The sequence below is a fragment of the Primulina huaijiensis genome, chromosome 17 (genome assembly GCF_012295235.1).
Source record: "Primulina huaijiensis isolate GDHJ02 chromosome 17, ASM1229523v2, whole genome shotgun sequence".
Lineage (NCBI taxonomy): Eukaryota > Viridiplantae > Streptophyta > Magnoliopsida > Lamiales > Gesneriaceae > Primulina > Primulina huaijiensis.
This window is the reverse complement of record NC_133322.1, coordinates 15,764,590-15,781,519: the sequence shown is the minus strand read 5'-3', so window position 1 is coordinate 15,781,519 and position 16,930 is coordinate 15,764,590. Positions and strand designations below refer to the sequence as shown.

At 37.7% G+C, this 16,930-nt stretch overlaps 1 protein-coding gene across 1 annotated transcript; it reads left to right on the top strand.

The window, feature by feature from the left end:
• The first annotated feature begins 6,795 nt into the window (after positions 1-6,795).
• LOC140962299 (zinc finger CCCH domain-containing protein 11-like) lies at positions 6,796-16,809 on the top strand. Its single transcript, XM_073421156.1, has 8 exons — positions 6,796-7,200; positions 7,331-7,415; positions 7,627-7,767; positions 7,882-7,982; positions 15,420-15,608; positions 15,758-15,888; positions 15,982-16,081; positions 16,301-16,809. Exons 1-8 carry the CDS (start codon positions 7,030-7,032, stop codon positions 16,508-16,510), a joined length of 1,128 nt encoding a protein of 375 aa, XP_073277257.1. The 5' UTR covers positions 6,796-7,029; the 3' UTR covers positions 16,511-16,809.
• The last annotated feature ends 121 nt before the right edge of the window (positions 16,810-16,930 follow it).

Genomic DNA, 16,930 nt, shown 5'->3' with positions numbered 1-16,930 from the left:
CAAACTATAATTTTATGAAAATGCATTTTTGATATGTTCTTGAAGCCCTCGAAGTTTTTAAGTATGTTCGACGTGCAAAGAAAATATTTTTATGTTTTTGAGGTATGCTAATTATCCTGTGACCAAATATGAACGGGTTAGGAAGTCGGTGAACATGGCCGAGGACCTCTCCACCCAGGTGAAGTATGACCGGGTTTGATCTGGATTGAAAAGCGGTAAAGTATGATCAGAGACCAATCCACCGGGTAAAGTATGACCGGGGATCTTATGTATGTGGTAGTGGACATCTCTGCCAGCACAGTATTGTGGTTTAGTCTGATCAGGCGCATTATGTTACGTGTCACTTGCTTTGAAACATATCTCTACACAAAATGATGAAGTTATGTATGTTCAAGTATGTATGATGCAAGTTTGTTTACGAAAAGTTTTATGATGATGACACGTCTTTGTTTATGTTAAAAAGTTCAAGTTTCAAGTATGTACATTCTACTTTAAAAATGCATGTGGTTTTATTATGTATTACTTGTTATTCATAGTTTATACATGTTGAGTTTTTAGACTCAATAGACTTGATCGATGCAGGTTAGGACGAGTACGAAGAGACGAGATGTGGGGATCAGTGAGTTGGCTCGGACTACGTGGAGGCTAAACCCGAGGACCGCTTACGTTTTAAGAAATTTTTGTGCACGTATCAAATACTCTGATTTTCACGGGATTACTTTACGATGTTTAAACAAGTGCTTTTGCAAACTTTGATTGTGGTTGTTTTATTTCAAATATTTTAGACGAGCATATTATTTTTATCACAATTTGAAAGTTTATTATTTATTGAAGAAAATTTTTAGTTTTCCGCAAATTTCAAGTAGTTCAAAATACGGTACGTTACATATTAAATCGAAAGGCTCGGGTTTACGTCTAAGAAAAATATTAGAGTACAAATTTAAGCTTATATGATGATTTGGGATAGGATCAAGTCAATACAATTAAAAAAAAGTAAAAATCGGGAATTTTAGGGTCCAAAGGTAAAAATGGTCATTTTGCTTCCCGGGTAGTACGAAAGGCTTGGCAGAGCCCCGAAGAATCATAATACATGTTAAATGATACTTTTAAAATGTTTATTATGAAAATATAGAATTTTATGATTTATGATAAAACTGTGAAATTTTTATTGTTAAAATGCTATTTTTCGAATGTGGAAAATACACGATATTTTATGATTAAAAAGAAAAGGAAAAAATATTTTGGAGGATGTGAATGGATTGTGACAAAGAGGATATGATATATGATTTAAGGAGCCCGTTTATGGGAGAAGGCCCCCAGAGGGAACCCAACGATCGTATTTCCATTTTATGTCGGTGTCTAGTGCCTGTATCCATGCGCAATAGTGAGCTAAGACTGATCAGTCGACCAGAGGATACAGCTAGTCACTTTCAAGGATCAAATTTCACCCAAAATGATATATGATGTTGGAAAGCTTTATAATTTAATGATATATGATTACAAGATTTTACATCAGCTTGTTTTACTAAAAAGATTTATTTTAAAGCTGCATGTGCCTGTATATGTATTATTTGTTATGATGGTTAGAACGTGCTGAGTCATTAGATTCATTAGGTTTAGTTGATTGTAGGCGATGATGATTTTGAGGGAGGCGATGACGATTGAGTGGATCGGGTCCGGCAGTACACTCTCGAGGGACATTATTTTTCGCATTAGTTTGATAGTTAAATTTTTAAAAATTTTTTTAATGATTTAATTAGAGATTTGCATGTTTTTTTTTATGTTAGTTGATCTTGTTAAAGATCGGCGTAGTATTTTTGGTAATTAACGAGCTAGAAATTTTTATACACTTGGGATTTTAAATGTTACATTAATATTTGGATTGTGGAAATGTTAAGTTATTTTTAATTTTGAGTTTCGAATTTTATGGCTTAAAAAAAAATTTAGTAGGATTATAAAATTTAAAAGTAGTGGACGTTAGAATTACACCTCATTATTTTTAAAACTTAGGCCCAATAGTAACTCATTTTACTACAAAAAAAAAAAAAATCCACCCAAACCCTAATCCCTCCCCACCACCATTCGGCCGCCCCTCCCCTCTCAAACCTAGCAGCAACATTGCTTCACTTCTTACAAGAAATTTCAGTAGAAGTTTTTCTCGTCCCTCTCTCAATTTGGTCATCTTTTTGCGTACAAAACTTCATTAAGGCACGCCCTACACTCTTTTTCCCTCATCAATCATATCATGATATGTATATTGAATGATTATGTATGATAAGTAATAGATCTACTGTTGTGCATCGATTTTACATGTTTTTAACATGGAACAATATAGTGTTCTTACCTTGTATATCACGTTTGTGCCATGATTGAAGGGCTGTCGGATTTTAGAGGTATAGGGGACGATCTAAAGGAGGTTTAGAGAAGGTTCAAGTGGAGGTTTCAGATATGGAACGTGTCGAGGTAGGATGGCAGATCGGTTTGCTTGTATAGGGCACCTCTTGGCTAGATCGAGTGGTAGGTTGTGTGCAGAGGTGCAAGGGCTGTTCAAAGCTATGGATCAAACCTTGGTGGGTCTGAGATGTGGCATAGGATGGCTCGAGCACAACTGGTTGCTGGCTAGGAGTAGATCGAGGGAGCTATGCACGGCTAGGGCTCGAAATTTAGGTGTTCAGGTGAAACGTGCTCAACCGCGAGTATGGGGCTAGGGTCCATGGCTAGGTCTGTCCAAGAGGGTCCAAAAGTGGGCTAGGAAGGGTTGGTTCGAGGCTGGTCCAAGCTGGTTAGGCTTAAGGTCGAGTGTATGGTTCGGTAATGCAACTAGAGTTCGAGGTTTGTTCAGAAAAGTTAAGCAAGGTTCAACAAAGTTTAGAGGGTCCTAAATGGCTGGAATTATGTTTTTTAAGGTCTGGTAGGGTGTGAATACTATATGGATTTAATTTTGGAGAATTTGGTTAAGTTTCAGATTTATTTGGGTTAAAACTGGGACTCCGGTCCAAGTTTCAAAACGAATTATAAAATTTAATGCATAGGCTCGAGTTTACGTTTAGGAAATAGTTATAAGTATGTTTTGAGGTGTTTTAATAAGTTTGGTTGACTTCGGGTCGAAATTTTAAGGTCCATGGGTAAAATGGTTAATTCGGGTTTTCAGGAACAAAATGGTCATTTTGCTCCCGGTCGAATTAACAGTCCTGGCAGTGCCCTGATAACTAAAAATGCATGTTTAAAATGTCTATATTAATTATGAATATGAATTTTTATGAAAATGTTGGAAAATACATTGCATGCTTGGTTTTAAGAAAATGAATGTATATGCATGATTTTTACAATTGATGAATACGATGACATGTTTTTGAAGGAGGTGGGTTGGTTGTGACTAATACGAACACGAACATGTAAGGTCAAGGCTCATTGGAAGGGTAAAATTGTCGCTGATGTCTTCGTCGTTAGGTACCGAGGTTATACGTCGATGGATCCATCGACCCAGAGCTAGTACGAAAGTCACAACTAATTATCTGAATTCAATAAGGAAAAATGAACATGTATATGATGATATGATATAACACGATTTGATATGACTCGACATGGTTACATTCATGTTTACATTTTTAAGGATCATGAAACTTATTTTAATTACAGTACTTTTCACGGTTGCATGATATTTATATGTATTTTTTATAACGGTACATGTGTGTTGAGTCTTTAAACTCACTAGGTGTGATTGATGCAGGTGAGCATGATTTTGAGGAGACTAGAGGTGCTGAGGACTGATCTGGCTGAGCTGGTTGAGCACGTTAACCCGAGGACCTCGTGTTTCTTCCACATTTATGATATTATGATTTTCGTGTCATGGGTTAAAACAATATTTTTTGTGTTTATGAATTTTAACACGCTGGGGCTTTGATGGATTTTGGTAGCATGTTGAGTTTTTTTTTTTTTTTTTTAAAACAGTAGACTTTGAGATTTATGGCATGTATAAGATTTGCGAATTGCAGTTACTTCATGCTATCGTTGGGGGATTTTTACTCAGTGTGAGTTTCGAAATTTCCATGCTTGTACTTAGTTATGGTTTTGGCGATTAAAAAAAAATCAGTAGAATTTTAGCATTAGGCGTTTCATACATGGTGCGATTCAAGCACACCCGCATGAGGCTAGATTGAGCCCTTAGCCGTGCTCGTACCCATCCTCAACACTCCAGCCGTCTTGGACAACCATGGCTCGTGGCTCGTGGCTAGGACCCTCACGAGCCCAGCCCTTCGCCTGAACAGCCGCTATTCTATTTCCATCCCAAAAATCGTTCCCTAGCCTTGTGAACCCAATTTTTGTTCTGCCTCTATTCACTCACGTCCAGCCCTTACGTAGCCTTATCTAGGCTGCTAAACCCTCTTAAATTGATCCCTTCTAATAGTCATTCCTTGGCAGCCCTTTTGTGCATCAATACCATGAATTTAAAAGCATGAAATTCAATGTTTTAACATGTACAAGCCATTAAAACGAAAATATATAAGAGGAGATCATGTTTTTCATTATTTTATGTTAAATACACATAATATGGTATAAACGATGAGTGAAGGAGGATTAAAGTGTGCCCTTGCGTATTTCACGCACGAAAAACAATTCTTGACGCGAGGGACATTGGCGGAGAGACGGAGGAGAAGACCTTGCTGAAGTTTCCCTTCAAATTCACGTGAATGGTCCTTTAAAAAGCGTGTGTGTGTGGGTGTGCTGATGAAGGAGGGGTGGGGAGAGAAAACCTAGGTTTTTTGTGTGATATGAAGTGTTTTGTAGTTTAGAAACTCCTCAATTTTATATAAATAATTGTGTAGGAGTTTAGATCTAATAAACTTAGTATAATAGGCCCATTATAGTGTAGGTAAAATATTTCGTTTAGGAAAGTTTTCGAAAATATTAACTGAGCCTCCAAAAAGGCCATGTTTTCTTCAAAAATCGATTACCGGTTTAAAATACGATTCGAAGTATAAAAACACCTCAAAAAGCACCACTTTCGAAAATAACATATAAAATATGCCATATATTAAATAATTTAAAATAATCATTTAATAAAAATATTTTTCCTTTGTGGTCTCCGGTCTCCGTTCCTCGATCGCGTCTCGAATAACCCTTAAAACACAGTTTTATGTTTTTTAATATAAAACCATATTTTAAACATGTAAACATGTCTACCGCATTTAAATTAATGCAATTAAAACACTTCAATTAGTCATTTTCTATTTTTTCTAGATTTACATGCAGTTGGATTACGTTATCGCATTTTGGACCTTACAGATTTTTTTTAATTTTAATTTATTTAGTTGTGCGCTGGGGCGGACAAATTCACTTGTCCTAGCGTGTCTGGCTCGCATTTTAGCCTCAAATTCATCATTTTTGGATCAAATTATCTACAAATCAAACCAAAACGTATAAGATTTAAAAATGAAGTATAAGAGGCCTGGAAGCAGACTAAACTAAAATCGATGTAACAAAAATATGCATGAATCAGACTCAAAACGACTCACAAAACACATGAAAATGACACATCACGTACGATCCATTTGGTTATTCATAGGGATTAACAAGAAGAATTATCTCCACTTAAAATACGGAATAGTTGCGTGTTCAACGATTAGAACGCGAAGTTAAATAACTCTAAACACCCTATGCATGAATTTATATAGGGATAAACCAAAAGAATTATCTCCACTTAAAATATGGAATAGTTTCGAATTCAACGGTTATAACATAAATTTAAATAACTCTAAACATCCTATGTATGAATTTATATCATATGACGCCAAAAATTTTTTTTATTGTCAAAGCAAAATTTCTTTGAGTATTTTACACTTCCAGATTAGTACGAGAAAATAGTACTCTAACATAACTCTCGACGGGTCGAGCTAAGGCCAACACCATTTAGGGGGCATTTTTGGCGCTGGGTTGGCATGGCAATATTATGTTGAGCCTGATGCAGAACTATGTAATATGATGCTAAATGCTTTTTTTATTTTTAAAACTATTTATTTATATTAAATATTGTTCAAAATGCTGATTATTAAACTTAAATAATTATTTTGTGACTAAAAAAATAATTATTTCGATTAAATAATTATTTTATATAGTTATCATTCAAAATAAATAATTATAAAAATTAAATTTATTTTATTATCTTTTATATAAAATTAAATTTAATTACTTGAATTGATTGAAATTATATAAATTATTGACACGCGATTACTTGAATTGATTGAAATTATATAAATTATTGACACACGATGTTAAAGTAATTGATTGAAATTATATAAATTATTGACACACGATGTTAAAGTAATTGATTGAAATTATATAAATTATTGACACACGATTACTTGAATTGATTGAAATTATATAATTTATTGACACGCGATGTTAAAGTAATTGATTGAAATTATATAAATTATTGACACACGATATTAAAATACTAATTTATTTATTAATATATACATTATATAAAATAGTATAATCATAGTATGTAAAATTGTTGGGAATATTTGGAAAATATATTTTATCAACCCTTTGTAGCCCATCCATTCGATTAATCATGTGATAGAGTTTTAAGAAATTCAGATAATGACTTTTTAAATAATAATGTAATTTCTTAATCAAATGACATATGAAGAAATGAATTAAATATTTTATTTATATTTTTAAAAATCAATGGTAAATCTATTATTTATTAATTTTTTAGCTTTAGTCAAATATTTATTTAAATATATTTTTTTAAAAATTATTTTCTTATACAAAATTTCCCCCTCAGTTGCAATCACCACCAAATAATTTCAGCTCGCCGCACGGAACCCTCGCCTCAGAAAACACACGCCACGCCTCCTCCGCCGCCGCCTCCACCTCCACCTCCACCTCCACCTCCATATCTGCCGCACCATTTTCTCCGGCGCCGGATTATTTATCGTTCAACCATTTACACTCAATCTAAGAATCCGATTTCTTAAATATCGTGGTAGAAATCATAATTAAGGAGCCAAATTAGGGAGAAGAATGCCTCCGAAGCAGCAATCGAAAGCGGATTTGGCAAAGAAGCAGAAGGTAGTCGAAGACAAGACTTTCGGGCTTAAGAACAAGAACAAGTCGAAGTCTGTGCAGAAATATGTGCAGTCTCTCAAACAATCGGTTCAGCCTAAAGCAGATGCTACCAAGATCAATGCCCAGGTCGAGCAAGGATGTATAATTTTTACTTGTGTTTGTATCTGGATATATTGTATTGTTGAATGTTTGATGGATTATTTCTTTGGACGGTGATTGATTTATATATGTGTATTTTTTATTGGAAAATTAACAGAAGAAGAAAGAGGAGGAGCTGGCGAGGGAGAAAGAGCTTAACGAGTTGCTTAAAGTTGCTATCAGACAACCTAAAGTTCCTGTTGGTAATTTTCTTTCTTTTACTTGCTTTTGTTTGCCACTATTCGTATCTGTTGTCTTATTTGGTATCGATATAATTTAGTTTGATCTATTCACTTGTAAGGATATGAAGAATTTTGCTATGGTGATGGTGTGCATGAGAGTGTGTCTGTGTACTTCCTTTTGTTGTGGTGGTGTGGATACCTGGGTGGCTTATATTTCTTGTGTTGCATTTAGGTGTGGATCCGAAGTCAATACTTTGTGAGCATTTTAAGTTAGGACAATGCGCAAAAGGTTTCAAATGCAAGTTCTCCCATGATTTGAATGTGCAGAGGAAAGGCGAGAAGATCGATATTTATAGTGATAAGCGCGATCAAGGTTTTGGTCTTGATGTCTTAATTGTAGCATTCAATTATGTCCAGTTATTTTCTAATAGTTCCTCACCTGAATTTTCAATCTTTTTTAATCAATTTCTTTTTCTTTTTTACAAAGAAAATGAAAAGGAAACAATGGAGGACTGGGATCAAGAGACGTTGGAAAAGGTTGTCGAGTCCAAGAGCAATGAGTACAACAAAAATAAGCCTACCGACATTGTAAGTGTTTGTTTGGTTGGTTTCCTTTTTATGAATTTTTGCATGGAACTATTTTTACATTTCCCTTTGGTTGATGTTTTGATTCATGCATTATAATTTATTATCAATGCCATACTGTGGGTTAGTTATGGACATTATTTACATGAGTCTATGATTTGTTAGGATGAGCTTGTGAATATTCAAGTGATGGCTAGATAAGACATTTCTCTATTTTTTTATGAACTGTCATGACAAGCATGTATCATTTGGTCTTTCATATAAAATATATGGGATGAGAACATAAGAGTTGCATGAAGATTAGAGTGCTCAATCTTTAAAATTCTAATTGTAGCGTCCTTACCCGAGCCACTACTCAATAGACTAATAAGCATGCAACATCAAACTTAATAACAACAATTAAACAGCGGAAACCAAATAATTAATCATCTTACAACCCAAATGAAAACGGAACAAATAACAGCAGTCTTAAACATTAATACAACCATATCGAAAACATAGTTCTAAACGAGAAAACGATAAACCACATAAAACCTCCACTGGATCACCATCGAAAACTCAATGCTCTAGTCACTGCCCTGGTCGTCCGAACCGTCCAACTTAAGACATGGCCCGTGGAATGGGTGCCCAAGATGAAAACAAAGAAGTGAGCGAAAATCGCCCATACGAGAATGTACAAGTATACAAACTGATATGATGCATGCGAAAATGCAATATGCTCCGATATCAAGGATCAAGTTAAGAATCTCATGCTCAGTCTACAGGCGCTTGAGTGTGTAGTCTCTGATCTGCCCTAGGCATGTTTTGGCTCCCACACTCATCATCAAGATGTGGACCTACAATGTCCAGGTCATCAAAACCCGCGGGTCCCGTCGGACACTGTAGCTCTCGATGCCCCATCATCCACAATACATAATAGGGCTGAGCGGCCCCAGCAAACGAGGTATATCTCAAAAGTGTGTATACTACGCTTGAATATCTCAGTCAGTACATCATGTACCTCACTAAAACAATCTGACATAAAGCTCTGAACCTAGACAATACCAACAATATAATGAAATCACTATCAAACCAGATCTTGAATTACCAAACATGCTTCAAAATTCTTCCTAAAAGCTTTTAGGATTATACATGCGTCCGTCGTCAGCCCGCTGATGATGTCTCGATCCCAGTTCACCGACCCCTCCTTGAGTCGACACTAGCTCCGAAACTTCCCGACACCAAAGTGCCCTAGAAACTGGCTAAAAAACCTAAGGTATATGGCTAAAACTCTCTCTGAAGAATGCGGTGTAGGAAACAAAAGAAATCAGCTTCCATTTATAGGCTGCATCCGGACTATTTCAGAAAATCCGAATCAATCTTATCTGCCACGTGTCAGAATCTCATTTGTCTAGTTGGATTTCTCGGGATAAAGAAATCTAAAGTAGATCGGGTTATCCATTTAAAATTCGGTGGATCCCAACAGTTTGATCCCGAATTATCAATTCCTTAATAATACTTAATTAACAACTCTTTAATCATCTCTTAATTAATACTTCATTCAAAATAAGGATTCGGGTCATTACATCCTCCCCTCTTTACAAAAATTTCGTCCTCGAAATCAGAACTGAAGTACAATACAACTGAGTAAAATACAACTCATGATTACAAAGATACAACTCAAAACAAATGTGGATGCTTTGAGCGCATACGACTCTCTAATTCCCAAGTCGCCTCTGCAGTACCTCGGCGTTGCCATTGCACTTGAACAAGTGGAATGGTCTTGTTCCTAAGCTTTTTCTCTTTTCTTCCCAGGATTAAAAGCGGCTGCTCGACATAAGTCAAGTCTTCTTCAAGTTGAACATCTGTCGAACCAAGAACGTGCGATTCATCTGCCACATACCTTCGTAGCAACGATACATGAAAGACATTATGAATGCTGGATAGATACGGCGGCAAAGCCAATCGATATGCCAAATTTCCAACACATTCCAAGATCTCAAAAGGTCCAATGAATCTTGGGGCTAATTTTCCCTTGAGTCCAAATCTCATCACCCTGTGGAATGGTGAAACTTTAAGGAAAACTTTTTTCCCTGACTGAAACTGTAGAGGTCTACGCTTGGTATTCGCGTAACTCGCTTGACGATCTTGTGCAGTTTTAATTCTCTTCTTGATCAATTCCACTTGGTCAATCGCTTGTTGCACTAATTCAGGTCATTGTACTTGTCGTTCTTCTACTTCGTCCCAAAACAAAGGAGTACGACAACGTCTACCAAATAATGATTCGAACGGAGCCATATCAATGCTGCTGTGGTAGCTATTGTTATATGCAAACTCCACAAGCGGCAGATGATCATGCCATGCTGGTCCAAAATCCAAAGCACAAGCATGCAACATGTCCTCGAGTGTCTGAATAGTCCTCTCAGATTGACCATCGGTCTCTGATGATAGGCAGTACTCAGACTCAATGTCGTCCCCAACGCTTTTTGAAAACTTCCCTAGAACCTTGAGGTAAAGCGTGGATCTCTGTCACTGACTATACTTGTTGGAACACCATGATATTTAAGAATCTCTTGGATGTATAGTCTTGCCATGCGATCGAAACTTTATTCCCAACTATACGGAATGAAATGCGCTGACTTAGTCAGTCGGTCCACAACAACCCAAACGGCATCACAATTCTTAGATGACTACGGCAAGTGGGTGACAAAATCCATCGTCACATACTCCCACTTCCACTCAGGGCTAAGAAGATTCTGAAGTAAGTAATCCTCCTGGTCGTCGATGTTCAGCTTTCACTTGCTGACAAACCAAACATTTGGCTACAAATTGGAAAACACTTTTCTTCATACCTTTTCACCAAAACTTGGTCTTTAAATCCTTATACATTTTCATGATTCTAGGGTGGATACTCAACTTACTCCTATGAGCTTGAGATAAAATCTCGTCTCTTAATTTAGAATCTTCTGGAACTACGGTTTTCCCTGACAGACATAAGGTTCCATCTGTTTGGAACTCAAAGTCAGATGTATTGTCTCCGTTAGCTAACCTTGCTAACTTTTTCCCTTTCGGGTCATAAAACTGAGCTTCTCTGATTTTGGCATGCAACGTCGGTTCAGATAAAATGCTCGTTACTGGAATGTTTTCCATTCCTTTCTTATGACAGAAGTGAAATCCCAGAGAACAACAATCTTGGATTACACTTGATATGAAGCTTGTCTGAAGTGCAGATAATCTCACCTTGTGACTAAGAGCATCTGCTGTAAGATTCGCTGATCCTGGATGATACTTGAATTCGCAATCATAATCCTTTAACAAATCCATCCATCTTCTTTGGCGCATATTCAACTCTGCTTGAGTGAAGATATTCTTCAAACTCTTGTGATCTGTAAAAATCTCAAATCTCTCTCCGTAGAGATAATGTCGTCAGATCTTCAAAGCAAACACAATCGCTGCCAATTCCAGATCATGAACTAGATAAATCTCTTCATGCTTCTTCAACTGTCTGGATGCATATGCAATCACATGACCATTCTGAGTTAAAAAACACCCAAGACCTTGAAGTGATGCATCAGTGTACACAATGTACCCTCCTGATCCAGATGGCAGAGCTAAAACTGGTGCAGTGGTCAAACGTTGACTCAGTTCATTGAAACTATTTTCACAATCATGTGTCCATTCGAAGTGCACATTCTTACACGTCAGTTGTGTCAATGGTTTGGCAATCTCAGAAAATCTTGAGATGAATCTCCGGTAATAACCTTGCCAAACCTAGAAAATTTCTTATTTGTTGACCTGATTCCGGTCGTGTCCAACTAAACACTTCTTTGATTTTGCTAGGATCCACTGATATCCCATCTTTGGATATAACATGTCCCAAGATGACAACTCTGTCGAGCCAAAACTCGCATTTGTTCAACTTAGTATACAGTTGGTGATTCCTTAAGGTTAGCAACACAGTCCTTAAATGTTGTGCATGCTCTTTAAAGCTACGAGAGTATACAAGTATGTCATCAATAAAGACAATGACAAACTTGTCAAGATACTCTTGGAATACTCAGTTCATCAAATCCATAAATACTGTTGGAGCATTCGTCAAACCAAACGGCATCACTAGAAACTCTTAATGCCCATACCTTGTTCGAAATGCAATCTTAGGGATATCACGTTGATGAACTCGAAGTTGATGATACGCAGATCGTAAATCGATTTTCGAGTACACTGAAGTCTCTTGCAGTTGATCAAACAAATCATCGATCCGCGGTAACGGATATTTATTCTTGACTGTTACTCTGTCGATAGTCTATGCAAAGTTGCATAGACCCATTTTTTTTAACGAACAACACTGGTGCTCCCCAAGGAGACACACTAGGTCTAATGTACCCCTTGTCAAGAAGATCTTGTAACTGTTGTTTAAACTCTTTCATCTCCGTTGGTGCCAATCTATAAGGCGCTCTGGAGATAGTGCGGTTCCTGGTGCCAATTCTATCTCCGCTTCCACTTCCTTCTCGGGAAGAAATCTAGGAATTTCATCGGGGAAAACATCAGGAAATTCATCGACAACTGGAATGTTATTCATGTCGATTACGACCTTCGATACGTCAACAGCATAAATGAGGTATCCTTCTCCTCCTTTCGCAAAAGCCCGTTGTGCCTTTACTGCAAACACTATTGGTATTGGAGGTCGAGCTCCCTCACCGAAGAAAAACCAATTCTCGTCTCCTTCTGGACGAAACTGAACGAGAAGATGATAACAATCTACCGTCGCTCTATACTTAGTCAATAGGTAGATTCCCATAATACAATCGAAATATTCCATAACCAATATCATCAAATTGGCAGACAAGTATTTTCCCTCAAATTCTAACAAACAGTCTACTACAAGTCGCTTAGCTAAAACCTCTTGTCCCATCGGTGTAGACACCGACATCAAAACATCTAATGACACGTATGGTAGTTTATGGTTCTTAACAAACGTTGATGCTATGAATGGATGAGATGCTCCAGTGTCAATTAATACATATGCATGAATACCACATAAAAGAAAATTACCTGCAATCACTCTCTCATTTTGCTCCTCAGCTTGTTCTTGGTTTAGCAAACACTTGCCCCTGAACTCGTGGACGTTGCTGAGATCCTTGTGATATTCCACCACGACGAGAACCTTGAGCAGGAAAACCTTTCTCTTGCACAGTGGTCTCAGACTGTTTTCCACTGTAAGACCCTGCCATAGAACCTCCGCCTACACTCTGATTCTCCAAATTAGGGCAATCCCTCTTCAAGTGACCAAAACCACCACAGTTGAAATATGCACCTGTCACTCTTCGACAGTTCTCCGTCTGGTGATTGCCTCCGCAGTAGCCACATTGCAGCTTTTTCCTACCAAAGCTGTGCATCCTCCAAAACCGGAAGAAGAAGAAGATACAAACTTCTTGAATGACTGACCCCTCGGTCCCAACGAACTAGAACTTTTGCTAGCTTGCATGGCCTTCCTCCTAGCAATACCGATCTCAGCTTGACGACAACAATTCACTAATCCTTCGTACGAAGTAGGAGCGTCACAAACAGAAACCCGATCAAAAATCTCCTTGTTCAAACCATTCAAAAAGTGAGAATATTTTGCTGCAGAATTCTCACTGATGTGAGGAGCGTACGGCAACAGATCCGTAAAACGCTTTTGGTAATCCTCAATGCTCGAATCTCCTTGCTTAATGGACAACAGTAACATCTCCTCCGTCTGACGAAGAGCTGGCGGAAAGTGATGATTGATGAAAACCTGGCGGAAATGTTCCCAACGAATCCACCCATGCTGCTGAACTAGAATGGCAGATGCAGGTTTCCACCATTTCCGAGCTTTTCCTTGGATCATGAAATCTGCTACCTCCAGCTTCTCATCCTCGTCATAGTGCAGCACTCGAAAACGCTGCTCCATGATAACGACCCAAGCCTCAGCAACATCAGCATTCTCATCTCCGGTTAACGGTGGAGGTCCAATCTTCATGAAATCCATAATGTTGACACGGTTCCTACGTCTCCTTTCATCATGATCTCGGTGACGCCTTCCGTCACGATCTCTACTATGATGTTCTCGACCAGCCTCATCGTCGCTATAACGGCCATGCCCCACACTTCTGTGACTGCTTCCATCTCCTGACATCTGAAAAGAAACCAAAATCAACCTCTAAATCATCAAAACAGAATTACTAATCAGAGTGTAATCTCTGATCTGCCCTAGGCATGTTTTGGCTCCCACACTCATCATCAAGATGTGGACCTATAATGTCCAGGTCATCAGAGCCCGCGTGTCCTGTCGGACACTGTAGCTCTTGATGCTCCATCGTCCACAATACAGAATAGGGCTGAGCGGCCACAGCAAACGAGGTATATATCAAAAGATATCAGGCTCAACATGATATGTGATGCATAATATGCCAAAGCAGTAAAACATGTATAATGCAACATATAAATATGCAGCATATAAGTGTGTATACTACGCTTGGATATCTCAGTCAGTACATCACGTACCTTACTAAAATAATCTGACAGAAAGCTCTGAACCTAGACAATATATCAACAATATAATGAAATCACTATCAAACCAGATCCTGAATTACCAAACATGCTTCAAAGTTCTTTCTAAAAGCTTTTAGAATTATTTATGCGTCCGTCGTCAGCCCGCTGATGATGTCTCGATCCCAGTTCATCGACTCCCCTCGAGTCGACATTAGCTCCGAAACTTCCCGACACCAAAGTGCCCTAGAAACTGGCTAAAAAACCTAAGGTATATGGCTAAAACTCTCTCTGAAGGATGCAGTGTAGGAAACAAAAGAAATCAACTTCCATTTATAGGCTGCATTCGGACTATTTCAGAAAATTCGAATCAATCTTATGTGCCACGTGTCAGAATCCCATTTGTCTAGTTGGATTTCTCGGGATAAAGAAATCTGAAGCAGATCGGGTTATCCATTTAAAATTCGGTGGATACCAACAGCTTGATCTCGAATTATCAATTTTTCAATAATACTTAATTAACAACCCTTTAATCATCTCTTAATTAATACTTCATTGAAAATAAGGATTCGGGTCATTACACTAATTGTACTGCAGTATATTGGGATGAATATCATCCTGATAAAGAAATTAGTTAAATAACGAAGGCTGTGTTGAAGATGCAGAAAACAGAGTGGATTTTTTCGACTCATCCTGTGAATGGACATGTTTGGTTATGAAAAATGGTCTGGGTTCATGATTTGTTCAATTTATTTTATTACATGAATGTAATTAAAAAATGTTTACTAGTTTGGTGAAAGAAGGCTAATGCGTACTTGGTTTAGTATACAACATGCTTCATTCTGAAATCTGTTTTCGTTTTCTTTTTTTGCCATGCTTTGTTCATTTGTTTCTCTGTTTACAACTTTAAATAACAAATTCTATCATGCCTTTTCTTCTCATTCCTTGTAGGTATGTAAACACTTTTTGGAAGCAGTGGAGAAAAAGCAGTATGGTTGGTTTTGGGTTTGCCCAAATGGAGGTAAAGAATGCCATTACAGACATGCACTTCCTCCTGGATATGTTTTAAAGTCTCAGATGAAAGCTCTTTTAGAAGAGGAAGCTGATAAACTAACAATAGAGGAGGAGATAGAAAACCAGGTAATCTATCAACGCAGTAACAAGTTTTGTTTTCATCAGCAATTTTATGTTATATACATATTTTGTACTTCCGTCAGTTCCTTGCTTCCTCACTCACTCAAACTATTCGGTTTAACTCTATGCTATATGGTATGATACTCGGTTGGCAGCGAGCGAAGGTGTCTACTACAACACCTATGACCCCAGAGTTATTCATGCAATGGAAGCAGAAAAAGATGGAGGAGAGAGAAGCTGGTCTGGCTGCACAGAGGGCAGAGAGAGCTAAGAATGACCGCATGAGGTAAGTCAAGAAGTCTTCTTGATTGAATGCTTGGATCCTTTTATTTTCCCGTAGGTGTAGTATTTAATCAATATTTTCTGCCTTGTGTCACAGTGGTCGCGAGCTTTTTCTCTCTGATTCTAGCTTGTTTGTTGATGATGCTGAGGCTTACGACAAATACCAGCGAGAAGCAGAACCAGATCCGGAGCAAAACGTATCTTTCCTATGCTTTGTTCTCGTTTCGTTTTGTTTGAGTGTGGCCAAATTTCCTGATTTTATTTTTGCAATTCATGGATTTTTTATTTAAATAAATGTAGTCATTTTTGTGACCATTGACTAACATCCAAGCTTGAATGACGAATACCATTTGTAAATAAATGAGGTCATCTCTGCTTTTTCCTACAAATTTGATCAACAGACTCAAATTGTTCAGGTCAACAATGATCAAACCATGGATGGGCCTGGTTCTTCTACTTCAACTACACGTGACTCAAAAGATAATCCTGAACATGACAATGATAATGGTAATAATGACAACAACGACGAAGATGATGATGATCTTGACATGGATGAACTAATGGAACTGGAAGCCAGTCTTTCGAGAACATCATTACAAATCAGGGAACCATTTGACAATGCTTGATCCTGAACTCAGCAGAACACCATCTAAAATCACATTTTTCACTCGACTCGAGTCCTAAATAGTGCTCAATCACGGCTAGCAGCTGAATTCAGGTCCTTCTGTTAAAGAACTGAGGTCTTGTTTTCACCGGGGCGTCGATAGCAAGTTTTGCCAGGTCGATTATCTTGCCAACTGTGAGTAGTCTCGTTTTGGTCCTGGTTTGAGCTGAGTTCCTTGTTACAAACTCTTTCTGATTGTGAATTCGATTGTTTTCTCTTTCCTTTTGCTGTTCAATTTATGATTCCTATCCTTGGCTTTCAGGCTAATTGCATTCCCCGCGTGATAAGTTCCAACTAAAGCACAAGTACTACCAGTGTCCTCATAGAGGGGTTATAGACACAAAGCGAAGTATCTAACGATGGTCGTGGAGATAATTTTCAA

Bases quoted from the DNA above. Each gene is read 5' to 3' on its own strand.
- LOC140962299 (XM_073421156.1), top strand. From the start codon at position 7,030: ATGCCTCCGAAGCAGCAATCGAAAGCGGATTTGGCAAAGAAGCAGAAG. The intron at 15,609-15,757 runs GTAATCTATCAA...CTCGGTTGGCAG, and splicing joins AGGAGGAGATAGAAAACCAG to CGAGCGAAGGTGTCTACTAC. The intron at 15,889-15,981 runs GTAAGTCAAGAA...CTTGTGTCACAG, and splicing joins GCTAAGAATGACCGCATGAG to TGGTCGCGAGCTTTTTCTCT.